At 34.7% G+C, this 27,396-nt stretch overlaps 1 protein-coding gene across 1 annotated transcript; it reads left to right on the forward strand.

Annotated features, from left to right (window-relative positions):
• The first annotated feature begins 610 nt into the window (after positions 1 to 610).
• SLC6A14 (solute carrier family 6 member 14) lies at positions 611 to 27,396 on the forward strand. Its single transcript, XM_079764348.1, has 14 exons — positions 611 to 750; positions 1,879 to 2,044; positions 5,181 to 5,312; positions 6,793 to 6,954; positions 7,772 to 7,910; positions 9,059 to 9,191; positions 11,867 to 12,007; positions 20,647 to 20,875; positions 21,402 to 21,527; positions 22,859 to 22,977; positions 23,522 to 23,621; positions 23,869 to 23,978; positions 25,422 to 25,589; positions 26,956 to 27,396. The coding sequence occupies exons 1-14, from the start codon at positions 703 to 705 to the stop codon at positions 27,100 to 27,102; spliced, it is 1,920 nt and encodes a 639-aa protein (XP_079620474.1). The 5' UTR covers positions 611 to 702; the 3' UTR covers positions 27,103 to 27,396.

Below are 27,396 nucleotides of genomic sequence, written 5' to 3' on the forward strand. Positions count from 1 at the left end.
CTGTAAAGGGCAATGCCTCCTGAAGGCTGAGAAAGGTGCCTGAGACATAGGCTCAAATTTGCTCTTTTCAGGCAGAGCCAGCTGAGTAATAGTATCTAAATTGGCTGCTTTTCAAGGTTCCTAACTCAGGAACTTTTCTTCTGGAAGCAGCGTTTGCCTCAGGGGATCAAGTGCTTTCTAGTGAGGGCAAAACTTTGGGAAATTCCAGGACCCAGGGCAAGTGTGGTCTATTCATGAAAATCTTGGGGAACAGGATGGGCCCCAAAGACCAGTGGAGATCAGCACTTGGCCCCAGGACAGAGACTAGAGTAAACCAGGAGGCTAGGGGGAAGCTGGGAAGCTGGGAACCTGGGAAAGCAGGTGAGATTGCGAAGGCACCTGCTGGGCTCTGAGTCAAAGGCTGTCAGTCCTCTCACTCAGTCTGCTTTGCTCTCTCACAGCCCAGCCCTTTTCCTGGGGCTGGGCAGGGGATTGCTACATGCCAGTTTACCTGGGGAAAACCCACGTTGGTCTCTTCCAGTAATTGACACGACAGATTGCTCCGGAGGTGGGAGGAGAGAGCTTCCCTTCATAAATGGTCCCACCCCTGGACAAGGTGGCTCACTCTGACAGGTAACAACGGGGGAGTGTGCACCTGCCACCAGTCCAGCTCAGCAGGACTGTGAGACGAGGCGGAGCTCGAGCAGAGGGAGTGAGTGAACAATGGACAACTTGAAGTGCTCCAGCTTCTTCAAGTGCAGAGGGAAAGAGGTAGGGGTCTGGGAGCTTCAGAGGTGTGGAGGGCCTGGGAAGAAAAATTTTAAGGGGAGGCAAGTCTCAGTTTTTGCTTTCTGTGCTTATTAATTCTCCACATTTCTGTTCAACTGCCGTCCAGTGTGCCTGAGATGTCTTCAGAGAGTAGAGGGAAAATAAAACAGCTCTTACTCCAGTAGCTAGAAGACAGGAGCACCTCATCCTGTGCCTTGAGTGTGCCCAGAACACCCTGTTTTCTGTTTCTCTCCAGACTGTGTCCATATGCTGGAGAAAAATGAGAAAATACACTGTTCTTATCTGACCTGAGGAACACTCCATAGCCCAGAGCAGCTAACAGGTTGGGAGACAACTCCTCTCCTCTGAAGTGGAGAGAGAGCTGCTCCACCTGGTGGGACAGGAGAAATTGTCTCTGAATATTATCCTGTGGCTTTCAGAAATGCACTGATTTTACTCTCCAAGATAGGGGTTAAGTTAAACTTCCCCTAGCCAAACATCCGAAACTATCAGCCTATGGGAAAAGGTCTCTCTCTCTCTCTCTCTCTCTCTTTTCTTTTCTTTTTTCTTTTCTTTTCTTTTCTTTTCTTTTCTTTTCTTTTCTTTTCTTTTCTTTTCTTTTCTTTTCTTTTCTTTTCTTTTCTTTTCTTTTCTTTCTTTCTTTCTTTCTTTCTTTCTTTCTTTCTTTCTTTCTTTCTTTGGTGGAAGCTATAGCTGATCTTTCTCAAAAATCTTCTACAATCTCAAGAATATTGATTTTACCTAGTTCATCTTTAAGACTTTTCCATTTGCAAACTTATTTGTCCACCTTTATTTACCCTTCATACTGGGTGCCACATGTAACCTTTCCACCAAAATTTGGATCATCTAACCTGAAGAAGTAGTACAAATATCTGCCTACAGAGCTTTTTCACTTCAAGAGGTAAATGTAAAGTAAAAGCAGTCATTAGCAGAAATTTCTCTAACCTTAGATAGCATTCCCCTTAGCTCAAGCTCTACAATTTTCAGGCTCTCTCTCTCTCTCTCTCTCTCTCTCTCTCTCTCTCTCTCTCTCTCTCGATTAGTGAAATTATGCTTCTGTGGAATTTTTAATAGTATAAAGACAAGCTGTTGATATTTTCCCTTCTCCAGAAAGTGACAGTTTCATCTGAGAATTTCCATGTTGGTGAAAATGATGAGAATCAGGAACGTGGCAACTGGTCCAAAAAATCGGATTATCTTCTTTCTATGGTTGGATATGCAGTTGGATTGGGGAATGTGTGGAGATTCCCATATTTGACCTACAACAATGGTGGAGGTATTTCCCCTTGCCCCACTTCATTCTCATCCAGCTTTAAGTGGGGTGCTGTAAGGATATTTTAAGAACCGAGGAAAGGTATATGATGCGTTGGGTTAGTGGGAAAATAGGAAACAAGCATACTGCATTTATTACTAGACTATAAATTGCTAGCTTATTAGGAAGGTAGCTTCACAAAATCATCACATATAAACATGATAAAAGTTGTATATTTACAACTTCTGTGTTTTTTATTTGAGATTTTGTGTGATCTCTAACTGTGACTTACTATTCTTACTTTATAAATTCCTGTGATAATCTGTTCAGACTTTAGTATTAGCAAAATACAGTGATTTCTAGTTCTAATAAGAAGTTTAATTGAAAAAAAAAGAAGTTTAACTAAATTGTTTGTGTGCATTTTGGAAATTTAGGTGTGGGAGCAGTTGATTGAAAAATAATTAAAGATTTAGTATTTTAAGCTATAATATTCAGTTACAGGTATCCCTAATTGAATTGATTATGTAGAGGATCCTTTTAAATTGGAATAGAATTTAGTTCAAGACTAGGTGTTTAATTTCTGCAAAATAATACTGTTTATACCTCAGAAATCATTAAGAAGACTCAATTAGAACAACAAGAAAAAATATTTCTGAGATAACACACAAAGGGATACAAAATGAATTGCATAATTCTCTAATAATGTCGAAATAACTTGTCACTTACACCATATTTTATTCACTTGTAATTACAGGTTCTTTTAGAAGTATAGAGGTGACATGCCCTTATATTTCATAACTGGATACCAGTGAAACTGTGCCACTGTAATTATTTTTCTTGGTACAATAGGATATCATGTGGTGATATTTCAATCTAATATTCCTTGTTAATTGTTTGCATTAAAAGATTCACACCAACCTTCAGAACTTAAAAAAGGAGTTCTTTTTATTAAAAACTGTAAGTGTGGTGTGACAAAAAATTCCCCTAGATAGAGCCTATGTCATTTAGTCATGGGTTTGGTATATGTTTGAGCTGGAAAATGGGTCAGAAATCACAATCTTTTTGGTGTCTATGTCCTAAGGTCCAGTCTAGTGAAGAGAAACATTCAAGCTCCTTTCCAGCCTCTTGTATTCAGTTTTAGAATATGAATTTCCCTGTGATTTGACATCATATATAGAACAAGTAGTTACAATTAATTTTCAGGAACTATATGAAACTTGGTTTGATAGAGAATTTTTAAACATAGCCAAAATCAAATAGTATAATTTATTGTATGCCATTATTTCATTTATCATTTCCTCTAAGAATTAATACATTATATGGGCTCTCAGTTTTTAAAGATCACATCATTTGGATAATAGATGATCTAGACTCTCTGAATTGCTTTGTTCTCTTTTTGCCCAAGGGTAGAAGATGAACATAAAATTCAAATTTGTCAAATGTTAATAAAGCCGATTTAAAAAATATGGTCAGTTGAATTAAAAACATGCTAAAATCTGGAATAATTTTTATCTATAAATTCTTTTGAACAGTTTATGAAAGAGAAGTATTATACTAACTTAGGGTCTAGGCCAGCAGTGTTACCAATGTGTGACTACTGTACTGTATTAATTTACCAATATGGTTATTAATAATAAAAAATATAATGGGTGAAAAGCCATATATAACACTGAGGAAAATAATCCCTTTTTATTCCTCTAAAAAAACTATTTACACTGGGCTAGTAAGGCTTTGATTACTGTTGTATTTAAACAGGGACACTTTGTGTTACGTTTTCTTCATAAATATCATTGGCAGGACTTAAACTATTAGTCATAATAATGCCGATATGTTTATTGCAACATATGTAAAAACATATTTGTCCATATGTTCTAGTGACTAGTGACTTGTAAATAAAAAGTTTATTGTCTCATTATTTTTAGTAAAATATATTTTGAGGGTTGCAAAAATGTAATTCCCAGATATGATGTTACAGTATCATAATATGAAAAATATATGAAGAAAAAATGTAACCTGGTAAATAAAATGTTCATAATCCAAAAGCCCATTTTTATCCATTGATTCTCACATTTTCTTATTAAATTTTGTTCAGACTTCTAGAATACTTTATCAATGAGTTTAGTGTTATGTCCCTGCTTCTACCCACAATATGATAAAAACGTCTAATGAGCAATATTATGCCCCAAAAGTAGGCAGAAACAAAGTAAAATAATAAAAGGTGTTTTTTAAAAAAAATCAAAAGGGGCCTGGATAATCTAAATGTAAGATAATTAGTCCTCATAAAATTGAAAGTTAACTCTGAATGCATCTCAAAAGTTCAGGCTCTTCTAACAAAACAATAAATTTCTTATTAAATTGAATGAATTATAACTGTTTAAAGAATAATGACCTTAACTTCAATGACTTCTACTCTGAACCACATTTAACATTTGCACCCTATGTCTTAAAAATAGACCATTTATTTTTAAAGGAGCAAGGAAGGAAACTAACTTGGAACATATGCTATGTGCCTGCATTTTGCCAAGTGTTTTCTCATAGGCTCTGTAATTAAACCTTTACCATACACTGATGAGTTGTTACACATAGTTTTTCCCATTTATGAAGAACACAAGGTTCAGAAGTTAAGTAAATTGCCCCAGGCCAAATAACTAGTGAATTGTGGAACCAGGATATACACCTGGATCGGTCTGGCTCTAAACCATATGATCATTCAACACCTCAGATTGCTTCTTATGGGCTATTGTTTTTAATAAGCACAACAACCTCATTACATTATACAGCCAGTCCTCAAATAATGTCGTTTCACTCAATGTAGTTTTGTTATAACATTGATGAGTTGCTCTAGGAACTTAACTCCTGGTTCTATTAATTCATTTTATTAAAATTGTTTTTTTTAATGTCATTTCACTTAAGTCGCAGAACCTGTCGAGGATGTTAAGTGAAGACTTACTGTACTAGCATTCTCATTTCATAGATGAGGAATCCAAGGTTTAGAGAATCAAGGACTTTTTCCCCAGAAAGTAATACATTTGGGGCCTAAACCCAGAAATCTGACTCCACTATATCATATTGCTTCCGAAATGTTATGCTAGTTATTAAGTGCCATCAAAATTTTGGGATATGATAGTAGTTTGTCTCTTTTTTTTTTTGCATTTTCTAGGTGCCTTCCTGATACCTTATGCAATTATGCTAGCATTGGCTGGTTTACCATTGTTCTTCCTAGAGTGTTCACTGGGACAATTTGCTAGCTTAGGTCCAGTTTCAGTTTGGAATATTCTTCCATTGTTTCAAGGTTGGTATTAAAATGTGTTTCCTATTATACTTGTTGGTCTATTCATGCATATAGTTGTCCTCACTATGAGAAATAAAACTGTTTAAAATTTGAACAGGTTAAAGACAAAGACCTATACATTTTTTTCTGCATATTTGCCACTGTAGAATTTAAAAATCAAATGTTAATTTTTATTTCTGTTTGTCTCAGGCTGCAGATATGGAGGGTAAGGAAGGATTACAGAGGGTTGTACGGGTGTCATTCTTTTCCTAATTTTAAATTTTTTAATTCTCTTGGCACATGGTCCTGCTGTGCATTCATTTTGTGGCTCTGGCATTTTTCTACTTCAGGTGGTTCTTTGCCTTCTTGCTTTTGCATATCTTTTACAATGCCTCACTCAGAAAAGTTGAAAGACAGGTCACAATTTTTTTTCTTGGGTGCTCTTAATAGAATAAAACACTGGTAAAGTTTTAAAAATATATATATTTTTATTGATTTCAGAGAGGAAGGGAGAGGGAGAGAGAGATAGAAACATCAATGAGAGAGAATCATTGATTGGCTGTCTCCTGCATGGCCCCTACTGGGGGGTGGATTGAGCCCGCAACCCGGGCATGTGCCCTTGGCTGGAATCAAACCTGGGACCCTTCAGTCCACAGGCTGGCACTCTATCCACTGAGCCAAACAAGCTAGGGCTGGTGAAGTTTTTTTTTTTTAAATGCCTTGATTGTTATTAAACATCAAACAGCCTTTCTTTTTATAGCTATATCTCATTTTGGTATGTGCTAGAAGCTGAAAACTATTTGTAAAAGCCTCAATGCTACATCAAAAATAAATTTATAGTTATGTGAACAGTATATTTTGCTGAAATATTAAGGAAGCTACCTCAAAAGCTAGTCTTAAGCATAGGAGTTACATTTAGTATGCTAAACATTTTGAAACTACTGAGTTAAAAAAAAAAAAAACTTCAGAAGTTTAAATTCAGGTTGTTACTGAGTAATTTTCTTTACATGTACTGTAGAAATTAACTCATAGGCTTTATCTTTTACTTGTCAAAATGTTGGTTTATGGATGAAGATGTAAGTATTGGCTAGTGAGTCAATAGAATTTGAGCTTTGAATTGTTTTTCCTTTTCTTTCTTTTTTATTTTTAAGAATAGTACCCACTCTTACTAGACTTTACAAACTTCATAAAAATAATGGACATAGATTTTCCTTCTGTGAATTTAATGGATTAGTACAGTCTTCTGCCCTTGATCTTAGAACTTTTTTCTAACCAAATAAAAAACTGTCTCAGAAAGCCAATCATCAAAATAATTTGATATTTGAGAAGAAAACTATTCAGACAATAGCACAGCCTCCCTACCCACCCCAAAAGAAAAAGTTATTTGAAATAGTCTTCTCATTTTAAAATAGATTTTGTGGAAATTGAGATGCAGTTTTTCATGAACTAGCAAAAGAAACTTCACTTGTTGTTTTTTTATTTTAATTGTTCTCTTTTTCAGGTGTGGGAATTACAATGGTCCTGATATCCATTTTTGTGACCATCTATTACAATGTCATAATTGCCTATAGTCTTTACTACATGTTTGCTTCTTTTCGAAGTGAACTACCATGGAAAAATTGTTCTTATTGGGCAGATCAAAACTGTAGCAGATCACCTATCGGTAAAATTCATTTGTTTATTTTTAAAAATATTGTTAACTCTGCTTCATTCTTTTATATTTTCTAAGAAGCTTAAAGGGTTAAATTATTTTCTAACCAATTTAGGAGAAGTTTTAAGTGAGCCATAGGTTACTGATAAAAATAGAATAAAGCATGTATAACCTGAAAATTGATGAATGCAATGTTAATTTCTGAGGACAGTCAGTAAGGCTAAATGGCTACTAGAAGAGTTCTTGCAGGCCTTAGCCATGGGCAGGAGAGAAAAAAAAATAATGGGGAAGTGATGAAGAGAGAAAAGCACTATCCATGGTCATTGTAGTATGTTTCAAGAGGCAGTCAGTATTACCCATGCCATATTGCTAATCTTTGGAATAATGTAGCATTAATATTGTAGACTATTACCACTGGGATTGCCTTTGTATATCAGAGGATAAAATGGTAAAGACAATACTAGTACTTCTTAAGAACTTAAAGGTGTACATTTCTATATAGGTTAAATAAATCCACATACTAAGAGTCCCTTAGAGCACTAAATCCCAACTGAAATTATTGTTAACTTTATAGCTTTTATGACTATAAATATAATCTTAGTTTAAAAGGGCAAATATTTTCATACTCACTCCCAGCTTAGTAGTAGAGAAGATCTAAGATGCAGAATGTGCATGTCTTATTCCATTTGTATGATTTTTAAACTACCTTCACCAAGTAACAACTTAGACTGTACTTTAAATATTTTACCATTAAAACTTGTTTTCCAGGAAAATACTATTTTAAAACTAAGTACGTGTTTGTGTGTACATTCTTTTTTATAATTTTTAGTAACTCACTGCAATGTGAGTACACAAATAGAGACATTCATCCATGTGAATAAAAGCTGGGTAGACTTCAACAATTTTACCTGCGACAATGGAACTGAAGTTTATCAGCCAGGGCAGCTTCCCAGTGAACAATATTGGAAGTAAGTACCCTAGATGATCCACTTCTTAAACAGATGTTACTAAAATTTTTTTATAAATAACAATAAAATATTAATCAGCTCTTTTCTTAACTCATATAAGTAGAAAAAAAGTGAAGCAGAACAAATTCTACTCCATTTGATTCAAATGTTTACCTATCCTGTGTGAGCAGTAGTAACCTGCAAATTTAGGTCATAGTCGACAAATTATCGTTTATAAATTACTTATGTAAATGGGCAACACATTGTCAGTAATGATTTATTTAGCACTATTAACTATAAATTAAGGAGTTGTTTTGAAGAAAAATATTCAAATTTTAGATTATAATTAGCAAGTTTTAATGATAAACAGTTGTGTGATAAGTAATTTGTGGATAAAATTTCTATTTTAGGCTGCAATTCTTTATTATCCATTTTGCTTATAATGGTCACTATATGATAGAAAGAGATATTTTGAGTTATATTTACTTTTATTAATTTGAAATGTTCTCTTTTTATTTACTGTACACCTACTTTTTACCCTGACCTAACTTCTTTGACTATTGCTGTAATGCGTTCTTCCTCATCTATGTTAATACTCTTTTGTGACCCTTTTAAAATTTGGATCTTAAAATGTTCCCGAAGACTAAACTAAGAATTAAAATCCTAGATCCTGCATGTTCCTAGTGGAAATCATAGAATTTGATAGAAAGCCTTTGAAAAAGTTATAAATAGTGGGGCCATTTAGATTTGATGATAAATATAAGTACAATGGATAAGAAAACATTTAATGCAATTTTAAATGATATATTGGTTATTTTAACTTGAGACAAATATTGTAATAAATAAAATGAAACAATCTAATGTAAGGTTAATTTTTTTGCATAAAAGGAGCTTTGAAATATTAGGGCGAAATCATAGCTAAATGAATCAGTAAACCTTTTATTCTGGGGTTTGGAACTTTGGATTGGTTGCACTTACTAATAAACCTAAGTCAAAGCCTGGCTTTTCATTGAACTATTTTTGCCCCTCCAATGCCAATAAAAGGTTCACATGATATTGATGTGTTAATAAAATACTCATGAAGCTTCCCACTGGATAAAATATATGACAAAAGTCAATGTGTTAAGACAAGTGATTCTGTGTTCATAAAAGGGCTCATGTGTTTTCAGCAAAGTGGCACTCCAACGCTCAAGTGGAATGGATGAGACTGGAGAAATTGTGTGGTATTTAGCACTTTGTCTTCTTCTGGCTTGGCTCATAGTTGGTGCAGCACTATTTAAAGGAATCAAGTCTTCTGGAAAGGTAATTTGGAAAATGCATTAGTGATGGAGCTCTTTTCCAATATCATTGTAGTTCATTGATGAGCATTATCAAATGCATGTCTTTTTCTATAATGGGAACATTCAAATGTGTGAAAAGCTTTCAAATTAGGCAGCCTAGTTCTAAAAAATGCATAAGATCACTACTATTGTTAAAAATAAAACAAACCAAGCACAAACTAATACTAGAGTTGTGTAGTTACTCAAAACTTGGACCCTTCTAGCTGATATAGTATTCTGAGAATTGCAAGTATATTTTTAAATTTTCTGTTCTATTATATAAATAAGCATCTTGAGTATATAAGCATGTAATATATTGAAACGTTTAGTTTCAAAAGTCTAGATCCTTGTTCTATAGGGTAATTATGTCAGGATTTCCCTAATTGGAGGAAATAAAAAAAAAACTATGTAATTATTTTCTTAAAGTTTGCTAAAATTGACTCAATATCACTCTCTCTCTCTCAACAAAGAATCCCTTTCTGAAAAACATTATATTTCCCCCTTCATTGTTTTATTTTTTAAACTTTCAGAAAGCATCATGGCAATTTCAGAGAACAACATGAAATTTCTCTGTGAGAAGTTATATAGCATTCAGAAAAATAGATGTTTATGTGTTTGTAATTACTACAGTGAAATTTCCTTAAAAATGGAGGACAGGAATAACTGGATACTATCTTTGCATTCCTGGTACAATATCTAGCACATTCAGTTAATGTTAAGTTGTGATGAGACAAGCTGTTAGATCACAAAAAATATTGTGAATATCACGAAGTCAGTGGAAACTTTACAAACTAATGTTTTAATTACACACTTTTGAAACCATTGGTTCCTTTTTTATGTTAATATGGAAAGAATCCATTAAAGGGCATTTACCCAATACATTCATTTTTTTAGTCTCTGGATGATTTGGGGCATATTATCAAACATAGGACATCCACATTAATGAAAAGCCAGCTTTAAAGGCAACCTGCGTATCTGGAATCATGTGTTATCTAGGATACAAGCAGTGTGTGCTGTCAAACTGTCTTAATGGTAGTTTTAAGGATAATAATGACAAAAGTGTCTGGTACTCACTTTAATCAACTTTTAAAATATATATTTATATTGATTTCAGAGAGGAAGGGAGAGGGAGAGAGAGATTGAAACATCAATGATGAAAAGAATCATCCATCAATTGGCTGCCTCCTGCACGCCCCCTACTGGGGATCCAGCCTGAAATCCAGGCATGCACTCTGTCAGGGAATCGAACCATGACCTCCTGGTTCATAGATCCATGCTAAACCACTGAGCAACACCGTCTGAGTCATTTTAATCAGCTTTAATAGGATTTGAACATTGACTAGAAAAGAGATTATTTTCCTTCTCTTTGTGGACTGAGTATATACTAAACATTGCAGGGTTTTAAATCATTTTCCTTCCCATTTCAATGCAATAATTTACCAAGAGGTGCCATTCAGTCCCATCAAACATTTATAAGAATACTAGAGGCCTGGTGCACAAAATTTGTGCACTCGGGGGGGGGGGGGGTTGTCCCTCAGCCCAGCCTGCACCCTCTCCAATCTGGGATCCCTTGGGGGATGTCCAACTGCTGGTTTAGGCCCGATCGGTTGGGCCTAAACCAGCAGTCAGACATACCTCTCACAATCCGGGACTGCTGGCTCCCAACCACTTTCCTGCCTGCCTGCCTGATTGCCCCTAACCGCATCTGCCTGCCAGCCTGATCACCCCTAACCACTCCACTGCCAGCCTGATTGATGCCTAACTGCTCCCCTGCTGGCCCGATCACCCCCAACTGCCCTCCCCTGCCGGCCTGGTTGCCCCCAACTGCTCTCCCCTTCAGGCCTGCCCCCCCAAACTGCCCTCCCCTGCAGGCCTGGTCACCCCTAACTGCCCTCCCCTGCCAGCTTAGTCACCCCTAACTGCCCTCCCCTGCAGACCTGGTCGCCCCCAACTGCCCTCCTTTGCAGGCCTGATTGCCCCCAATTTCCCTCCCATGCAGGCCTGTTTGCCCCTAACTGCCCTCCCCTGCCAACCTGGTTTCCCCTAGCTGCCCTCTCCTGCAGGCCTGATCCCCCCCCAACTGCCCTCCCTCCTCTGCAGGCCTGGTCACCCCCAACTGCCCTCCCCTGCCAGCCTGGTCACCCCCAACTGCCCTCCCCTGCCAGCCCGGTCAACCCTAACTGCCCTCTCCTGCTGGCCTGATCACCCACAACTGCCCTCCCCTGCTCGCCATCTTGTGGTGGGCCATCTTGTGACCACATGGGGTGGCCATCTTTGACCACATGGGAGTGGCCAAATTGTGTGAGGGTGTGATGATCAATTTGCATACTACCTCTTTATTATATAGGATGTTTAAGAAAGCACTCCATCTGGATTCCAACTTATCACTGCTGATATATTGTGTATTTCCAACAAGAACCTGGGAAATACTGTTTCATACATTAGAGTGTTTGAAAAATGGACCATTTGAGAATGGTGAGAACAGGAAAAGGAAATTATTCCAACTTTGCTATTGGTGTCATCAGACTTATTCATAACCTTATGAAATTTTTGATACTTATTTTGCTAAGCTCCACTTGCTAATGACTTTATTTATATATAATTGTATACTATGATTTTTTAAAAATGACATTAACTTTCTATTGTTTTTCTTGATAGGTGGTATATTTTACAGCTCTTTTCCCATATGTTGTTCTACTCATCCTGCTAATACGAGGTGCAACTCTGGAGGGTGCATCAAAAGGCATTTCATATTATATAGGAGCACAGTCAAATTTTACAAAACTTATGGAAGCTGAGGTAAGACAATTTGAATTTCAAATTATCTGAGAAGGTAAACCTTAAAAGCAAATACCAAAAAATCTTTGGTTACAGATAAGAGTATCATAATATAGTAGCTTGCCAAAAATATACAGTTAAATTTATTAGTGTTTCTGTCCAGTAGGATGTCTGACTTAGCTATTTATATTACACTAATGCCCTCTTATTGGAAGTGAGATGATCATTTTAGCAATAGATTTCTAAAAGTCCTTTTATTCATATAACTGATTCTATTTGACCACAAAGATTTGGAGCGTATTAATCTGACAAATAATATTTCATGCATGAATACCTACAAATTGATGACTACAACCATGTGACTTACTGGATAAACTCATAGGAGATTTAAAGATTACAGTTGAAACTTTAATAGACTAATATATATTTTAACTTTCTTCAAAAGTTAATATTCCAAAAAAGTAAAATCACATTTTGCCGAATGGATTATGAAGTTAAAACACAAAATTGAAATGGATGAATCATTCTATAAACAAAATTGTTACTGGTACCAGAAACATAAACATGTACCATGAATATGAATTGGGTAACCCTATTTTAACTTTGGTCCATCTCCAGATAATGGCTGTCTGTATCACAGGTACATAAATACTTTTACAATTTTGACTGTAAGGGACGTTAAAAATAAGTGTAGTCTATATACTAAGCTTGTATTGGTAACAGCCTAAGAATGCTTTCACTTTTAAGTCATATCTAGTAGTGTTATCCCAAATGGGTATTTGTTTTAGTTTGCTATGATGTTCTTTGTGGAACCATGCTTATTTCCAGTAATTGCTATTTTCTAAATACAGTCATACCTCGTTTTATTGCACTTCACTTGATTTCTTTCTTTCTTTTTCTTTCTTTTTTTTTTTTACAAATTGAAGGTTTGTGGCTACCCTGTGTTGAGCAAGTCTATTGGCACAATTTTTCCAACAGCATTTGCTCTCTTCACGTGTTGGTCACATTTTGGTAATTCTTGCAATACTTCAAACTTTTAAATTATTAATATTAATATATTTGTTCTGGTGATCTGTGATCAGTTATGCTTGATGTTACTATTATAAATATTTCAGGGTATCATGTGTCTGACTGTTACACCCACCAGCCATTCCCCTGTCTCTTACCCTCTTCTTGGGTCTTCTTATTCTCTGAGACATAGCAGTATTTATATCAGGTTTATTGATAACCCCACAATGGTTTCTAAATGTTCAAGTGAAAGGAAGATTTGCACATCTATCACTTTAAATCAGAAGCTAGAATTGATTAAGCTTAATGTGGAAGGCATGTTGAAAACCAAGATAGGCTGAAAGCTAGGCCTCATGCATCAGTCAAGTTGTGAATGGTGAACAAAAGGGGACATGTGTAATACTTTCAACAATAAAGATAAATTAAAAAAATAAAAAGTTCTTGAAGGAAATTAAAAGTTCTACTTCAGTGGAGCACAAATGATAAGAAATAAAAACAGCTTTGTTGCTGATATGGAGAAAATTTTAGTAGTCTGAATAGAGGATCAAACCATTCACCACATTCCATTAAGCCAGAGCCTAATCCAGAGGGAGACCCTAACTCTCTTCAAGTCTATGAAGGCTGAGAGAGGTAAGGAAGCTGCAGAAGAAAAGTTTCAAGCCAGCAGAGGTTGGTTCATGAGATTGAGGGAAAGAAGCCATCTTCATAACATAAAAGTGAAAAGTGGTAAAGCAGAAAGTGCTCATGTGGAAGCTTCAGCAAGTTATCCAGAAGATCTAGCTAAGATAATACAGGTGGTTACACTAAACAATTTTCAATGTAGATGAAACAGTCTTATATTGGAAGAAGATGCCAAGTAGGACTTACATAGCTAGAGAGAAGAAGCCAATGCCTGGCTTCAAAGCTTCAGAGGATGGTCTGGTGACTTTAAGTTGAAGACAATGCTCATTTAGCATTCCAAAAATCCTAGGGCTCTTAAGAATAATGAGAAATCTAGTCTGCCTATGCACCATAAATGTAACAACAAAGCCTGGAGGATAGCACATCTGTTTACAACATGGTTTACTGAAGATTTTAACCCACTGTTGAGACCTACTGTTCAGAAAAAAGACTCTTTTCAAAATATTACTGCTTATTGACAATGCACTTGGCCACCCAAGAGATCTGCTGGAGTTGTACAATGAGATTAATGTTGTTTTCATGCCTGCTAATCCAACATCCATTTTGCAGCTGAAAGATCAAGGAGTAATTTTTATTGTCAAGTCTTATTATTTAAGAAATACACATTGTAAGGCTATAGGTGCCATTGGTAGGTAGTGATACCTCTGATGGATCTGAGCAAAGTCAATGGAAAACCTTCTGGAAAAGATTCACCATTCTAAATACCATTAAGAACATTTGTTATTCATGAGGAAGTCAAAATATCAACATTAAAAATATATACCAACATTAACAGGAATTGATACAGTTATCATGGATTATTTTGAGGGGATCAAGACTTCAGTGGAGGGAGTAACTGCAGATGTGGTAGAAATATCAAGAGAACTAGAATTAGAAGTGAATCCTAAAGACTGACTGAATTGCTGCAATCTCCTGGTAAAACTTTAACAGATGAGGAGATGCTTCTTATGAATAAGCAAAGAAAGCAGTTTCTTGAGATGGAATCTACACCTGGTGAATATGCGGTGAAGGTTGTTGAAATGACAACACAGGATATACAGTTAAATATTGCATTAACTTAGTTGACAAAGCAGCAGCAGGGTTTGGGAGGATTGGCTCCACTTTTGAAGGAAGTTCTGTGGGTAAAATGCCATCAAACAGCATCACATGCTACAGAGAAATTGTTCGTGAAAGGAAGAGTTAATCCATGATGCAATCTTCATTGTCTTATTTTAAAAAATTGCCACAGACACCCCAACCTTCAGCAGCCACCACCCTGGTCAGTCAGCAGCCATGAACATTGAAGGGAGACCCTCCACTTGTAAAAAATTTACTATTCACTAAAGGCTCAGATGATGGTTAGCATTTTTTAGCAATAAAGTATTTTTTAAGATTCCTCCCCCCCCCCCAGTTTCATGTTTTTTATTAGCAAGCTTTATTTTTTAGAACAGTTTTAGATTTTTCAGAAAGATCGAGCAGATCATACAAAGGATTCTCATACTCCTATTATGATTATCTTACAATAGTATGGTACATATTTTATAAGTAACTCTTCAGTGATTTAGCATGGCTCTGAGCATAAAATCCAGAGTCCTTGTGATGGTCTATAAAGTTCTGCATAACCAGCGCCTGCCCACCTCTCCAATGTCTTCTTGCTCATTTTGCCAGAGAGGCCTCCTTTCTCTTCCTCATGCATATCAAAATTGTTCCTGCCTCTAAACCTTTGCACATTTATTCCCTTTTCCTGGGATGCTTTTTAGCAGCGAAGTATTTTAAATTAAGGTATGTACATTGTTTTTTAGATATAATTCCATTGCACACTTAATAGACTACAGTATAGTATAAACATAATGCCTATATGAACTGGGAAACTAAAAATTCATTTGACTCACTTTATTGCAATATTCACTTTATTGTATTATTTGCTTTATTGTGGTAGTCTGGAACAGGTATGCCTGTACTTACAATTTGGATATTTAATTATTTGCTATAGAAATTTTCTGGTAAGCATGTCAAATTTATTCATAGAATAAATTTGTTTTTATTCATGGAAATCCATCTTTTATCTTTTTGAAAATTGAGGTGTCTATCTCTGGTCTTTGCTTACCTTTCTTGTGCTCAAATAATTTTCACTCCATAATCAACCACAAGAGCCCTAAATTGGTTTAGACCTATGAAGTTTTATGATTTTAATCTTGGAAATTAACATACTTTGATGTGTTCACAGACCATCTGTTGATTTCTTTGTTTATTTTAGGCCTCTCATCTTTTAACATTGTTTGTTAATCTCTTCCCAACTCAAAGACCATGTTTCATGATGAATAAAAACAAAAAATATGGAAGTTTAGATCCATTATCTTCTCTATATTAGGTTATTAAACAAGATAAACTGTTAATGCATTTTTGGAATGGTAAAGTGCTATATAAATATGACCACACACTTATTTAAATTATTGTTATTATATTATACTACAAGGACAGGCTAAAGTAAGTTTACAGTTGTAAGTACACAAAACAGAGTTCATAAAGCTATTGTAACAATCATAGCCTGCATGCCTTTTTCATACAAACAACTGTAAACCTACTTTTGCCAAACCCTGTATGTTATTATAGATGCAACATTTTCCCTAAGAAGTGGAACACTCATTTTCTTTCAACATCATAACTTTGATCACAGTCTGAAAGTCCTTTTCCTATTCTTTAAGTGGCATTTACAAGATTCAGATCACTTGGGCTTTACAGTTCCTGAAACTTTCCTGAAAATTTTCTATGAATTTTTTATATTGGTCGGTGTTTGTATGTCTGTATTATCTTTTTTTTAAATTGTTGACACTATTACAGATATCTTCATTTCCCCCCACCCTTTGCTCTTCTACACCCAGTCCCCACCCCCCTTTCCCTCTGGCGTTCACCACACAGTCCTCTGTGTCAATTGGTTATGCATATATGTTCTTTGGCTAATCCCTTCACCTCCTTTCATCCAGTCTGCCCTTTGTCCTTCCCTCTGGGGCAGCTTTAAAAGATCAGAACTAAACCTAATGCTCTTTGTGAAACATAAAATTTAATCCTCCTACCTCCCCACTGAACTACCTCCACTTCTTTTTCTTGGGGTTTGCTGGCAATTAGAATTTTTTCTTAAATTTTTAAAATTTCCTCTCTGGCCACATACTAGAGCATGGGATCATAAGTATATATTTTTCCTTATCTTTGAATATGTGATCTCTATTGAGATCTCTAGAAGAAGAGAACCATACAAATTTATAGCTAGAGGGGTCTTCAGTGATTATTTTACTAACTCATTTTACAGTGATAATATTGAGACCCAGAAAGATTCAGATTTAGTTAAGTTTAGACAGCCAGTTTCTGAATCTTGAATTAAGATTTCCTAATCCCTAAAGCAATGATCCTGTATATAGCTATGAGATTGGTAGGCATGGGCATTACAACTATGTTTGGGATTTTGCTTCCTTGTTCTTTACAACCTTAGGTAAACATTATGACTCACACCAGCCACACCATTTCCAGCTCCCCCTAACTCACATATGAATACATAATGTATCAACTAAAAGAAGCTGAGACAAACATAAGCATGTTATTTATCTTTTAATATATACAACCACCTAAGAAAAAAGAGAGTACTTTATTTATAACATTTTTATTATATCTAAGTAAAATAACCATGTTCTATCTATCTATTCATTTACTTCCTACTGGCTTCCTGACATTATAAAGCAATTATCCTATATAATAAAAGGCTAATATGCAAATCGACCAAATGGTGGAATGACTGGTCGCTATGACACGCACTGACCACCAGGGGGCAGATGCTCAATGCAGGAGCTGCTCCCTGGTGGTCAGTGCGATCCCACAGGGGCAGCTCCACTCAACCAGAAGCCCCGAGCCAGGCTCACAGCTGGCAAGTGCAGCGGCGGTGGTAGAGCCTCTCCCACCTCCATGGCAGCACTAAGGATGAGCGGGGGAGCGGGCTTAAGCAGTCAGTCTGTCATCACCCAAGGGCTCTCGGGCTGCAAGAGGGCGCAAGGCAGGCTGAGGCCACCCCTCCCTCCCCCGTCCCCTGAGTGCACAATTTTGTGCACTGGGCCTCTAGTAGTGTAATAATAATCTAACATCAAGCTATATTATGAAGACCTAGGAATATTTATTTTACTGTCTAAAATCTTTATTTCTATTATAATTGGAAATAGATTATATACCTTTCAGGGAGAAAATTATTGTTTTTAACTTTAATAAACAACAAGTATCAATTTATGATTTTTTAATAATAACAATAATAGCTACTATTGAGCATCTGTTAATTGCTTTGTATATGCCTCACATCATTCCTAGGATGCATAAAAATTGTTATTTTTGCCATTTCCATTTTATAGATGAAAGGACAGGTTTAAAGATGTTAAATACATTGAAGTCAAAGAGAGAGAGTTATTGAATATAAACTTCATTCTTTTTGACTCCAGAGCTATAACTCCTAGTCATCATGTTATATTGCCTGCTTTCACTGACCAGTCCTGTTTTCAGATGAACTAAAAATTAATTTTGCCCAAATACAGGATGTCCCAAAAATGTATACCCACTTTAACAGCTGATAGCACAATTGAGGTTTCTTTCTTTTCAGATTTAACCCATTGGAATTAATAATGGGTTAAAAGTGGGTATACATTTTTGGGGGACACCCTGTATATGCCAATTCTATTATTTGAAATCTGCACAATTAGATTTTTTTCCTTGGGGTAACGTTATAGCTACAGAATTTCATTGTTAAATGGATTTATCTAGATTAGTTTCTAAGATTAATTACTGTCCCTTAGCAAAGACATAGGAGGGGTAATTGTGAAATAATAAATGGGTAGGATTAGATGAAGAATGGGGATGCTACTTAAAGTGATGAGACTAGCTATATGAGGCTCTAATCAAAACATGGAATGAGGGCCCTAGCCAGTTTGGCTCAGTGAATAGAGCATTGGCCTGCAGATTGAGGGATCCAGGATTTGATACCCATCAAGGGCATTTACCTTGGTTGCAGGCTTGATAACTGGCCTTGGTTGGGGCATGTGCAGGAGGCAACCAATTGATGTGTTTCTCTCACATTGATGTTTCTCTCTCTCTGTCTACCCCTTCCTCCCATTCCACTCTCTCTGAAAATCAATGGAAAAATATCCTCAGGTGAGGATTAACAACAACAACAACAAAAACCCCACATGGAATGAGAGAATGGCATGAATTAAGGGCTGCCTAAATCTATCATCATTGTTCAAAAATTGCCTAATACTATCCTTGTTAAGGATTATATTTTTATTGTCCCCAAATTGATATGTAAGAATTCCAATACATTTCCAGCACAGTTTTTTTTGGTGGAACTTGAAAACTGATTTTAAATTTATGTGAAAGAAGAAAAGGCAAAACAAAAAACAAAACAAGGTGTTTCTGAGGAAGTGAGGCACACTTGTCTTACCAGATATGAAACAATATCATAATGCTATAGTTATTAGAATAGTATGGTGTTAACATAGATATAGACATATAGACCAGTGGAAAAGAATAGTAGTCTCAGAAATATTAATGAATATATGGAACTTGATATGTGGCAGAGGTGGCAATGAAAGTCAATGGGGGAAAGGATGAACTATTCAATTGTCCAATTGATGTCCAATTGGTATAATTGACAATATCAATTATCTTTGGAACATTGATATTCCATTTGGAGAAAAATGAATTGGGATTTCCAATTTAATATGCACAATATAAATTTCAGGTGAACTTTAAATCTTTTAGAAGAAAATATAGCATAGTATCTTAATGACCTTGGGTTAAGGATTATTATTTTTAAGGGTGGTTATTTTTTAAGTCAGAGAAATAAAACACAATACAAACGGGCAAGGATGAACCTTAGCTACATTAAAAACAACAACAAAATATTTGTTTCATTTAAGAACACAATGTTAAAAGGTGAAAAAAATAAACCACAAAGTGTCAGAAAAAATTTAACATATGTAATAGACAAAGGTTAGAATCCAAATTACATTATATATTCGTAGAGACCCAATAAGGCAAATAAGCCACACAAAAATGGCAAAGACATGAACAGGAATTTCACAGAAAAAAACAACTATTTAGTAGAACACATAAAAACATGCCAAAACATATGTCATTAGGGTAATCAACTCTCACTTCATAGTCACTAGATTAGACTGTATTAAAAATTCTGACCAATGTTATAAAAAATGTGCTGGAGTGGGAACTCTCATAACCAGCTACAGGAAGTGCAAAGTGGTGCAACCACTTTGAAGGATAATTTGGCAATATTTAGGAAAAGGGAAGATTCATATACCCTATGACATCACAGTTCCACAACTAGGTATGAGGACATACATAAGAATATTCACAGCTACATTGTTTCTAATAGCAAAATACTGAAGAAACTGAATGTCCATCAACAGGATAAAGGATAAAGTGTGGCATACACAGTGGGGCAATACAGCAATAAAAAATGTTCAAAGCTATATATAACGGAACCATATGAATTTGCTTATATTCTTTCATTTTTGACTTACAAAATTGAAATACCTTATGGTTCAAATTGATAAGGGATAAATTTTACACAATACTGACTGAAAAAGGGACATTGTATAAGTTAATATGTATTACAAAAACTTTTCTATAAACTCAAAAACATGTAAAGCTAAATGCCATTGTGTTTAAGTTTACATATTTATGTAGTAAAAATACAAAGAAAAACAAGAAAATGATAAACACAAAAGTCAGGATAGCAGTTACCACTGGAAGTTGGAAGGGTGATAGGATTAAGAAGGGGGAAACTGTGTCTTCAAAAGACTGATAACATTTTATTTTGTAAGCTGAGTGGTGGGTACTTGGGTGTTTATTTCATTATATTCATTCATTTGTATATATAAAATATTTTATGCAAATGAAAATTAAGAGTGTATGTTTTAAAATAGCAACTTATTTTCTCATAGGTTTGGAAAGATGCTGCCACACAGATATTTTACTCCCTTTCAGTGGCTTGGGGTGGCTTAGTTGCTCTATCATCTTACAATAAGTTCAATAACAACTGCTTCTCAGATGCCATTGTGGTATGTTTGACAAACTGCCTCACTAGTGTGTTTGCTGGATTTGCTATTTTTTCTATATTGGGACACATGGCTCACATCTCTGGAAAGGAAGTTTCTCAAGTTGTAAAATCAGGTATGGAATGCTATATATTGTTCATTTTTATTAACTCAATGCAGTTCATTTAAGAAATACTAATATATTTTAGAGCAATTTATTTAAAGCACTCAAGATTTAGGGTATTGCACTTCTTTCTCATTTTTTTTGCCCAGCTGTGTCCAGCCTAAACATCATTTGGTTAATGATTCTTTTAGAATTTCTAGGGTAAGATAATTTAGGTTTCTGGAGTTTAAGAAAGATATTATTCTTCATCAATATTAAAAAAATAAAGTCAAACTCAATGAAATAATTAAGATTTCTTATGTGAGAAATGTACCATTTATAAAATTGATCTCTCTAGCTTAATTCACGTCACGGGTTCACATCATAACCAAGTCAAATATTTTTAAAAGTGAAAGTGAAATAGTTGCTAAAAATATATTTCATGGATTGTGTTACCAAATTAAAATGAGATTTTTCTAGTACTTTATTTTGAAAATGTCCAAATATGGGAATTTTCATGGCAACTAATTTAAATTAAAATGTCATGCATTTTTCTTAGGTTTTGATTTGGCATTCATTGCTTATCCAGAAGCTCTAGCCCAACTCCCAGGTGGACCATTCTGGTCTATATTATTTTTCTTCATGCTTTTGACTTTGGGTCTCGACTCTCAGTTTGCTTCCATTGGTAAGTAATACTCCCACTGTTAGCCTATCTCTTTTGTATTGTACTCATGTTTCTTCTACTTAAAATTATCCTTTTCTTAACCCTTGTTGCCCCCCCTAGGTTTTACTCTCAGAAAAATCTTTCTGAAAACATTTTTTAACTTAAAAGTATTCATGAATCAAACACCCAAAAGGAACAAACAATACGTCATCATATTTGCTTCAGATGTTTTAAAAAATAAACTGTTACAGATGAATTTGAAGTGCCCCATGTTCCTCTCCCTAATACAATTCACATTTCTTCCTTCCCTGGAATAAATGTCACCATGAATATTGTGACGTATACAGTTCATGTTTGTATTCATTTTATATGTATCCATAAATAACAAATTTTTAAATGTTCACATAAATGTGAAGTTTCATTCCATACATATTCTGACAGTTGTATTTTACATATATTATGAACCCATGTTGATGCATAGACATATAGGTCTAGCTAATTCACAATCTGTTGCCATAGTGACAGACAACTGGATTATTTCCAGTTTTTAAAACTCACACAAACTACTGCAATGGCTATTTTTGCACATGGCTCTATGTATAGATAAGAATTTTCCTTAGGGTATACACCAAGAAATTCTGAAACAGTTTTTTATTATATCATCCTCTTATATAAAACATTTTAATAATTTACTGTTTATGGGGCAAAGTCCAGCCTCCTCTAATTGACTTTCAAAGCCCCCCAAAATTTTAAATATATTTCTTAATCCTTTCACTCAAACACCCTTCTACTTTTCGCCAGTACCCTGTTTCATGAACACGTTCTTTCTTTTTTCTTTTTTAAAGGTTGGTTTTAATTTCTTTATATACTGATATGAAGTTCTAATTCTTCTATAAGATTTTTAGATTATTGCAATTATTTGTATAAAATAATCAGTGATTGGGTTTGGTGGCTTATGGGAATACATTTATTTCTTAACCTGGGAGGCCTTTCTGTATCCATGTTATTTATTGAAATACTGGTATTCACCTTTTTAAAAAGTTGTATTAGACTTCTTCCTTCCCTATAACTCTTTCAAACTACTTCATCCCCCAGGGACCTGTTACCTTATAGTTGCTACCAATGAAAAACCTTATAAAACAAACTAAAAATGACAAATGGAGCTGCCTTTGATTTTTATCAGAACCGACAAGTGGTGACTGCCAAGAGAAAGGATCTTACGGGTTTTTAAAAGCTATGATTAAGGCTAGACTATTTTCTCAATATATATTTGTAAATTTCATGACTAGAAGTTGAATTCTGTGATTGGCAAATGAGTTGACATATAACATGCCATTTTTCCCCTCCTGAAGAAACAATTACAACAACAATTCAAGACTTATTTCCCAAAGTGATGAAGAAAATGAGAATTCCCATAACTTTGGGTTGCTGCCTGGTTTTGTTTCTCCTTGGTCTCGTCTGTGTAACTCAGGTATATTATAGTATTTTTTCCATAGACAAAATATTACTTGGAACATACTTTATAATCTCAATGAGAAAACCACGGTTTAAGAGAATGTTTAATGACAAGTCCAAGTCTGACTTGGATCAAGGTTTTCTGAATTTTAGCCCAGATTGTTTGCTGTTATAGCACAATTTCAATAAGTATATTTTGCAGAGGGGCAGGAGGCCCACTAATGAACAATTTTCCCAATTACAATAAAGTTAGAGACTTTAAATATACACTATATTTCTTGGCCACTATTATAGAATACACAGATACTGCATATCATTTTAATAATTAACTATTCTAAATGCTTTTTTTCCAAGTGACTCCATGCAGAAAAAAAGGACATCATTTTTGAGATTTAAATCCACATTTGTGTTCACATTTGAAAATATTCCTTTTCACATTTTTGGCAGAGGTGAAATCAAGGAGCATATGCTAAAATAAAATTAATAAATTCAATTTAAATGCTTAATAAATCATAAAAAATAATTAAAACTATATTCTGAAGTAATTAATTTTTTGATAGGCTGGAATTTACTGGGTTAATCTGATTGACCACTTCTGTGCTGGATGGGGCATTTTGATTGCAGCTATACTGGAAATAATAGGAATCATCTGGATTTATGGTAAGTGGTGACTCTTAGAATTATCTACTCTTTTTATTAAAGTAATTTAGTTTGATTCTTTTCCATTATGTGTACTATAATAGTAAAGTATAATATAATTGGTCAAAATATATTACAAATAAAATATAAATGTGTATCCTTCATTGCTGTAGTACAGGAAAATGTTCAGACAAAACTTGAGGCCACAATGATTAATGGAGGAAAATATGAGCAAGGACTGAATGCACTCTGTTGGTTGTTTTGTTAGGAGGGAACAGATTCATTGAAGATATAGAAATGATGATTGGAGCAAAAAGGTGGATATTCTGGCTATGGTGGAGAGCTTGCTGGTTTGTCATTACGCCTATTCTTTTGATTGTAAGTATTAATATTCCATGAATTTAGTATAAATAATATATATTTAAACATCTCAGATAAAATTGAAGAATAACTCACATTGAAGACAAAAAGGCAAATGTCATAAATTAATGATTTTTCAACTTTTGCTTTATGACTGGTACCTCCGAGTTGCCTAAATTAAAATGTCTTTGCAGTATTATTTTTGAGCTCATAGGTTTTATTGATTTTAGAGAGAGAGGAAGGGATAGAGAGAGAGGGAAACATTGATGTGAATGAGAAACATGGATTGGTTGCCTCTTGTACACACCCTGACCCAGGTCAAACTGGAAACCTTGGTATGTGCCCTAACTGGGAATCAAACCCACAAACTTTTGGTGTATAGGATGATGCTCCAACCGACCGAGTCACCTGGTCAGGGTGACAACTGAGTTTATTTATAAATGCAAAGGTATTAACTATTAAATGACACACATCATCAGCCATTTGTATAAAGTTATGCATATTAGACTCCACTACCCTTCATTTATTCTCTTTTAGCTATGTAAAATTATGGTAATTGTAAAATATATTTAAATTTCTGTAATTAAATTAGTCTATTAAATTGTAAAATGAAATTTGAATATCTACTTTATAAAGATTCTTATATTCTAAATACATTTAAACTAAATTTAGAGGAACTACTAGGTGATTTTTGGTTTTAATTTTGTTTTACAGATTTCTAAATACACAATTAGTTTTAATGCTGCAACATGTTTTTTAAAGACATTTTTTAAAAACGCGGCCTTAACATGTTTCAGCTTTAAGATTCAGATTTCACTGTTTTACCAAACACACATTGAGCTTGTTTTTTTCTCAAGAGGCGGGAAGTGATGTGTGCTTTGGTAAATATGTATGTACTACTAGTAAGTGAATGTGTGTGAGTTTGGTTGTGGAGTAAGGGATGCTCTGTGCAGTGACAAATAATAGAAATAATTGCTAAGCAAGGAGCAAAGCATGTTCACTAAAGTGTATTTTACATTCTCATTAAATTAATTCTCATTAAATTATGCTCGCTAGCTAATGGCTTAGAATAAAACCATGCTATTATAAACAAAAGTGATAAGTTCAATAACAGAATATCTCAGATATTATTTTACTTACAGTCTGCTATATTTTATGGTATTTTATTGAAATACATGTTGGACAAGTATTTGTATTTTTTATAAATATATGGAGATGCTAATTTTGAAAGATTCTATTAAAAGCCAAATATAAGTCATTTAGGTTGGTCCACTTAGTATTGTTATCTTCTGGCTAGTTATCTGATTATCTTAGTTGATTGAATGTATTTTCATTGTAATTTCTTTTGATAAATTATTTCTAAGGAATGGAATAAAATTGCTAATAATTAGTGCAATTGAAATCATTAGTGCAATAAAGTCTGATCTTTAGCATTGTCCTTTCATATGTTAACTTTCACAGGCAATTTTTATCTGGTCACTGGTGAAATTTAATAGACCTACTTATGGCGAAATTCCATACCCAGACTGGGGAGTTGCTATAGGCTGGTGTTTGATTACTTTCTGCATTATTTGGATTCCAATTATGGCTATTGTAAAAATAATTCAAGCTAAAGGAAACATCATTGAAGTAAGCACATTAAATTATTTGTTCACCACACCAAATCAAGTGTCCTTCCATCACCATTTGTCCCTCTTTTATGCTTTTATTTTTCCTTTTACCCTTTCTTACCTTTCCCCACCTCCTTCTGATAATCACCATACTGTTGTCTATGAGGGTTTTTTTTGGGAGGGAGTGTTTGCTTAATTTCTTCACTCTTTTCACCCAGTAACCCCACCCCCTCCCTCTGACAGCTGCCAGTCTGTTCTCTGTATCTATAAGTCTGTTTCTATTTTATTAGTTTACATACAGATGATATATTATAGAACTGTACCCCTGAAAGCTATATAATTTTTTTAACCAATGTCACCTCAATAAATTCAATTAAAAATTAATATTATTTGTACTTCATATAAAGCACTATGATCAAACTAAAGATTAACTTACCAATATGTTGGTAATATGAGCTTATGACCATGAGATCAAATTAATCACTCTTCCCTTTAGGCTACTTCTGTATCTGAGACAAACATCCATTACTATGTGCATAGCATTGTATTACACTATACATATATTTGTGTGTCTCCTTGTACTAGACTATAATGTCCATTAAGAAGTCTTGTCTTGCTTGTTGCTGTAGCCTCAGGTGCTATTAGAGTGCTTAGCACATAAGTTATCATATCTATACTTGTACTAAGTTGTTCCTGAAGATGATGCAAAAGCAAAGCAAATGACCTTTTTTTGTGTGTTATATCTATAATCTTCACTTGTAAAACGTGGTCTGAAAAAAACACCCGCTCTGTTTATAATATATATCCTAATAGAATGTTTAGACTGGGAAAAGCCTGGTAAATTATCTGGAACCAAAACTAGGTCATGAGCCACCCCTCTTCCTTGGAGGTCTAGAGGGATGGAGTTGATTATGACACATCATTAGGGCATAGGGCAATAATAAGGTAGGCTCAGTAATCAGATCTTAAAATATATATATTTTTATTTCAGAGAGGAAGAGAGAGAGAGAGAGAGACATCAATGATGAGAGAGAATAATTGATTGGCTGCCTCCTGCACGCCCTCCACTGGGGATCAAATGTAACCGCCTGGTTCATAAGTTGACACTCAACCACTGAGCAACACCAGCTGGGCTCAGTAGTTGAATTTAAAATAAATACCTAACCCCATTCAAGAATGGATCTAGATTAATTGTTTTACCCAGAAACTCCCTTTCTTTGGTTCTTGAAACTTCTCAGGTATACACTGGTTTATATCCTCACCAAACAGTCACCCTAAGGCTAGGGAAAAGAAATTGAATATTCTAAAAAAAAGTGTACGTTGATATTTATTTATAGATTGTAGCACTTAAGTTCTAAGACAGCTTTTTTCCCTCCTCATTTCAGCGTATTGTAAGCTGCTGCAGACCAGCTTCTAACTGGGGTCCATACCTGGAACGATACCGTGGGGAGAGATATAAAGACATGGTGGATCCTAAGAAAGAGATTGACCATGAAATACCTACTGTCAGTGGGAGTGTAAAACCAGAATAACTTCTAATTTTAAAAAATATGTGCTTGTGTAATGTGATTATTTTAGAGAAAATTTTTATTTATTTGTATGTTAATTGAATAAAATGTATATATTATGTTCATAATAGTATAACAATTATTTTTTTCCATTTAAGCAGGAATGTAATACAAAAATGTGAATCTAGTAATGTTTAGCAATGTGCCTATTATATTTATTTTTAGATGATCTATCTGTATTAACACACACATAGCTGTCTCTATTTCACAATAACATTTTTGTACATATAACCATAATACATTGAAGGCTTTACTTTG

Source organism: Cnephaeus nilssonii (assembly GCF_951640355.1).
Source record: "Cnephaeus nilssonii genome assembly, chromosome: X".
NCBI classification, from domain to species: Eukaryota; Metazoa; Chordata; class Mammalia; order Chiroptera; family Vespertilionidae; genus Cnephaeus; species Cnephaeus nilssonii.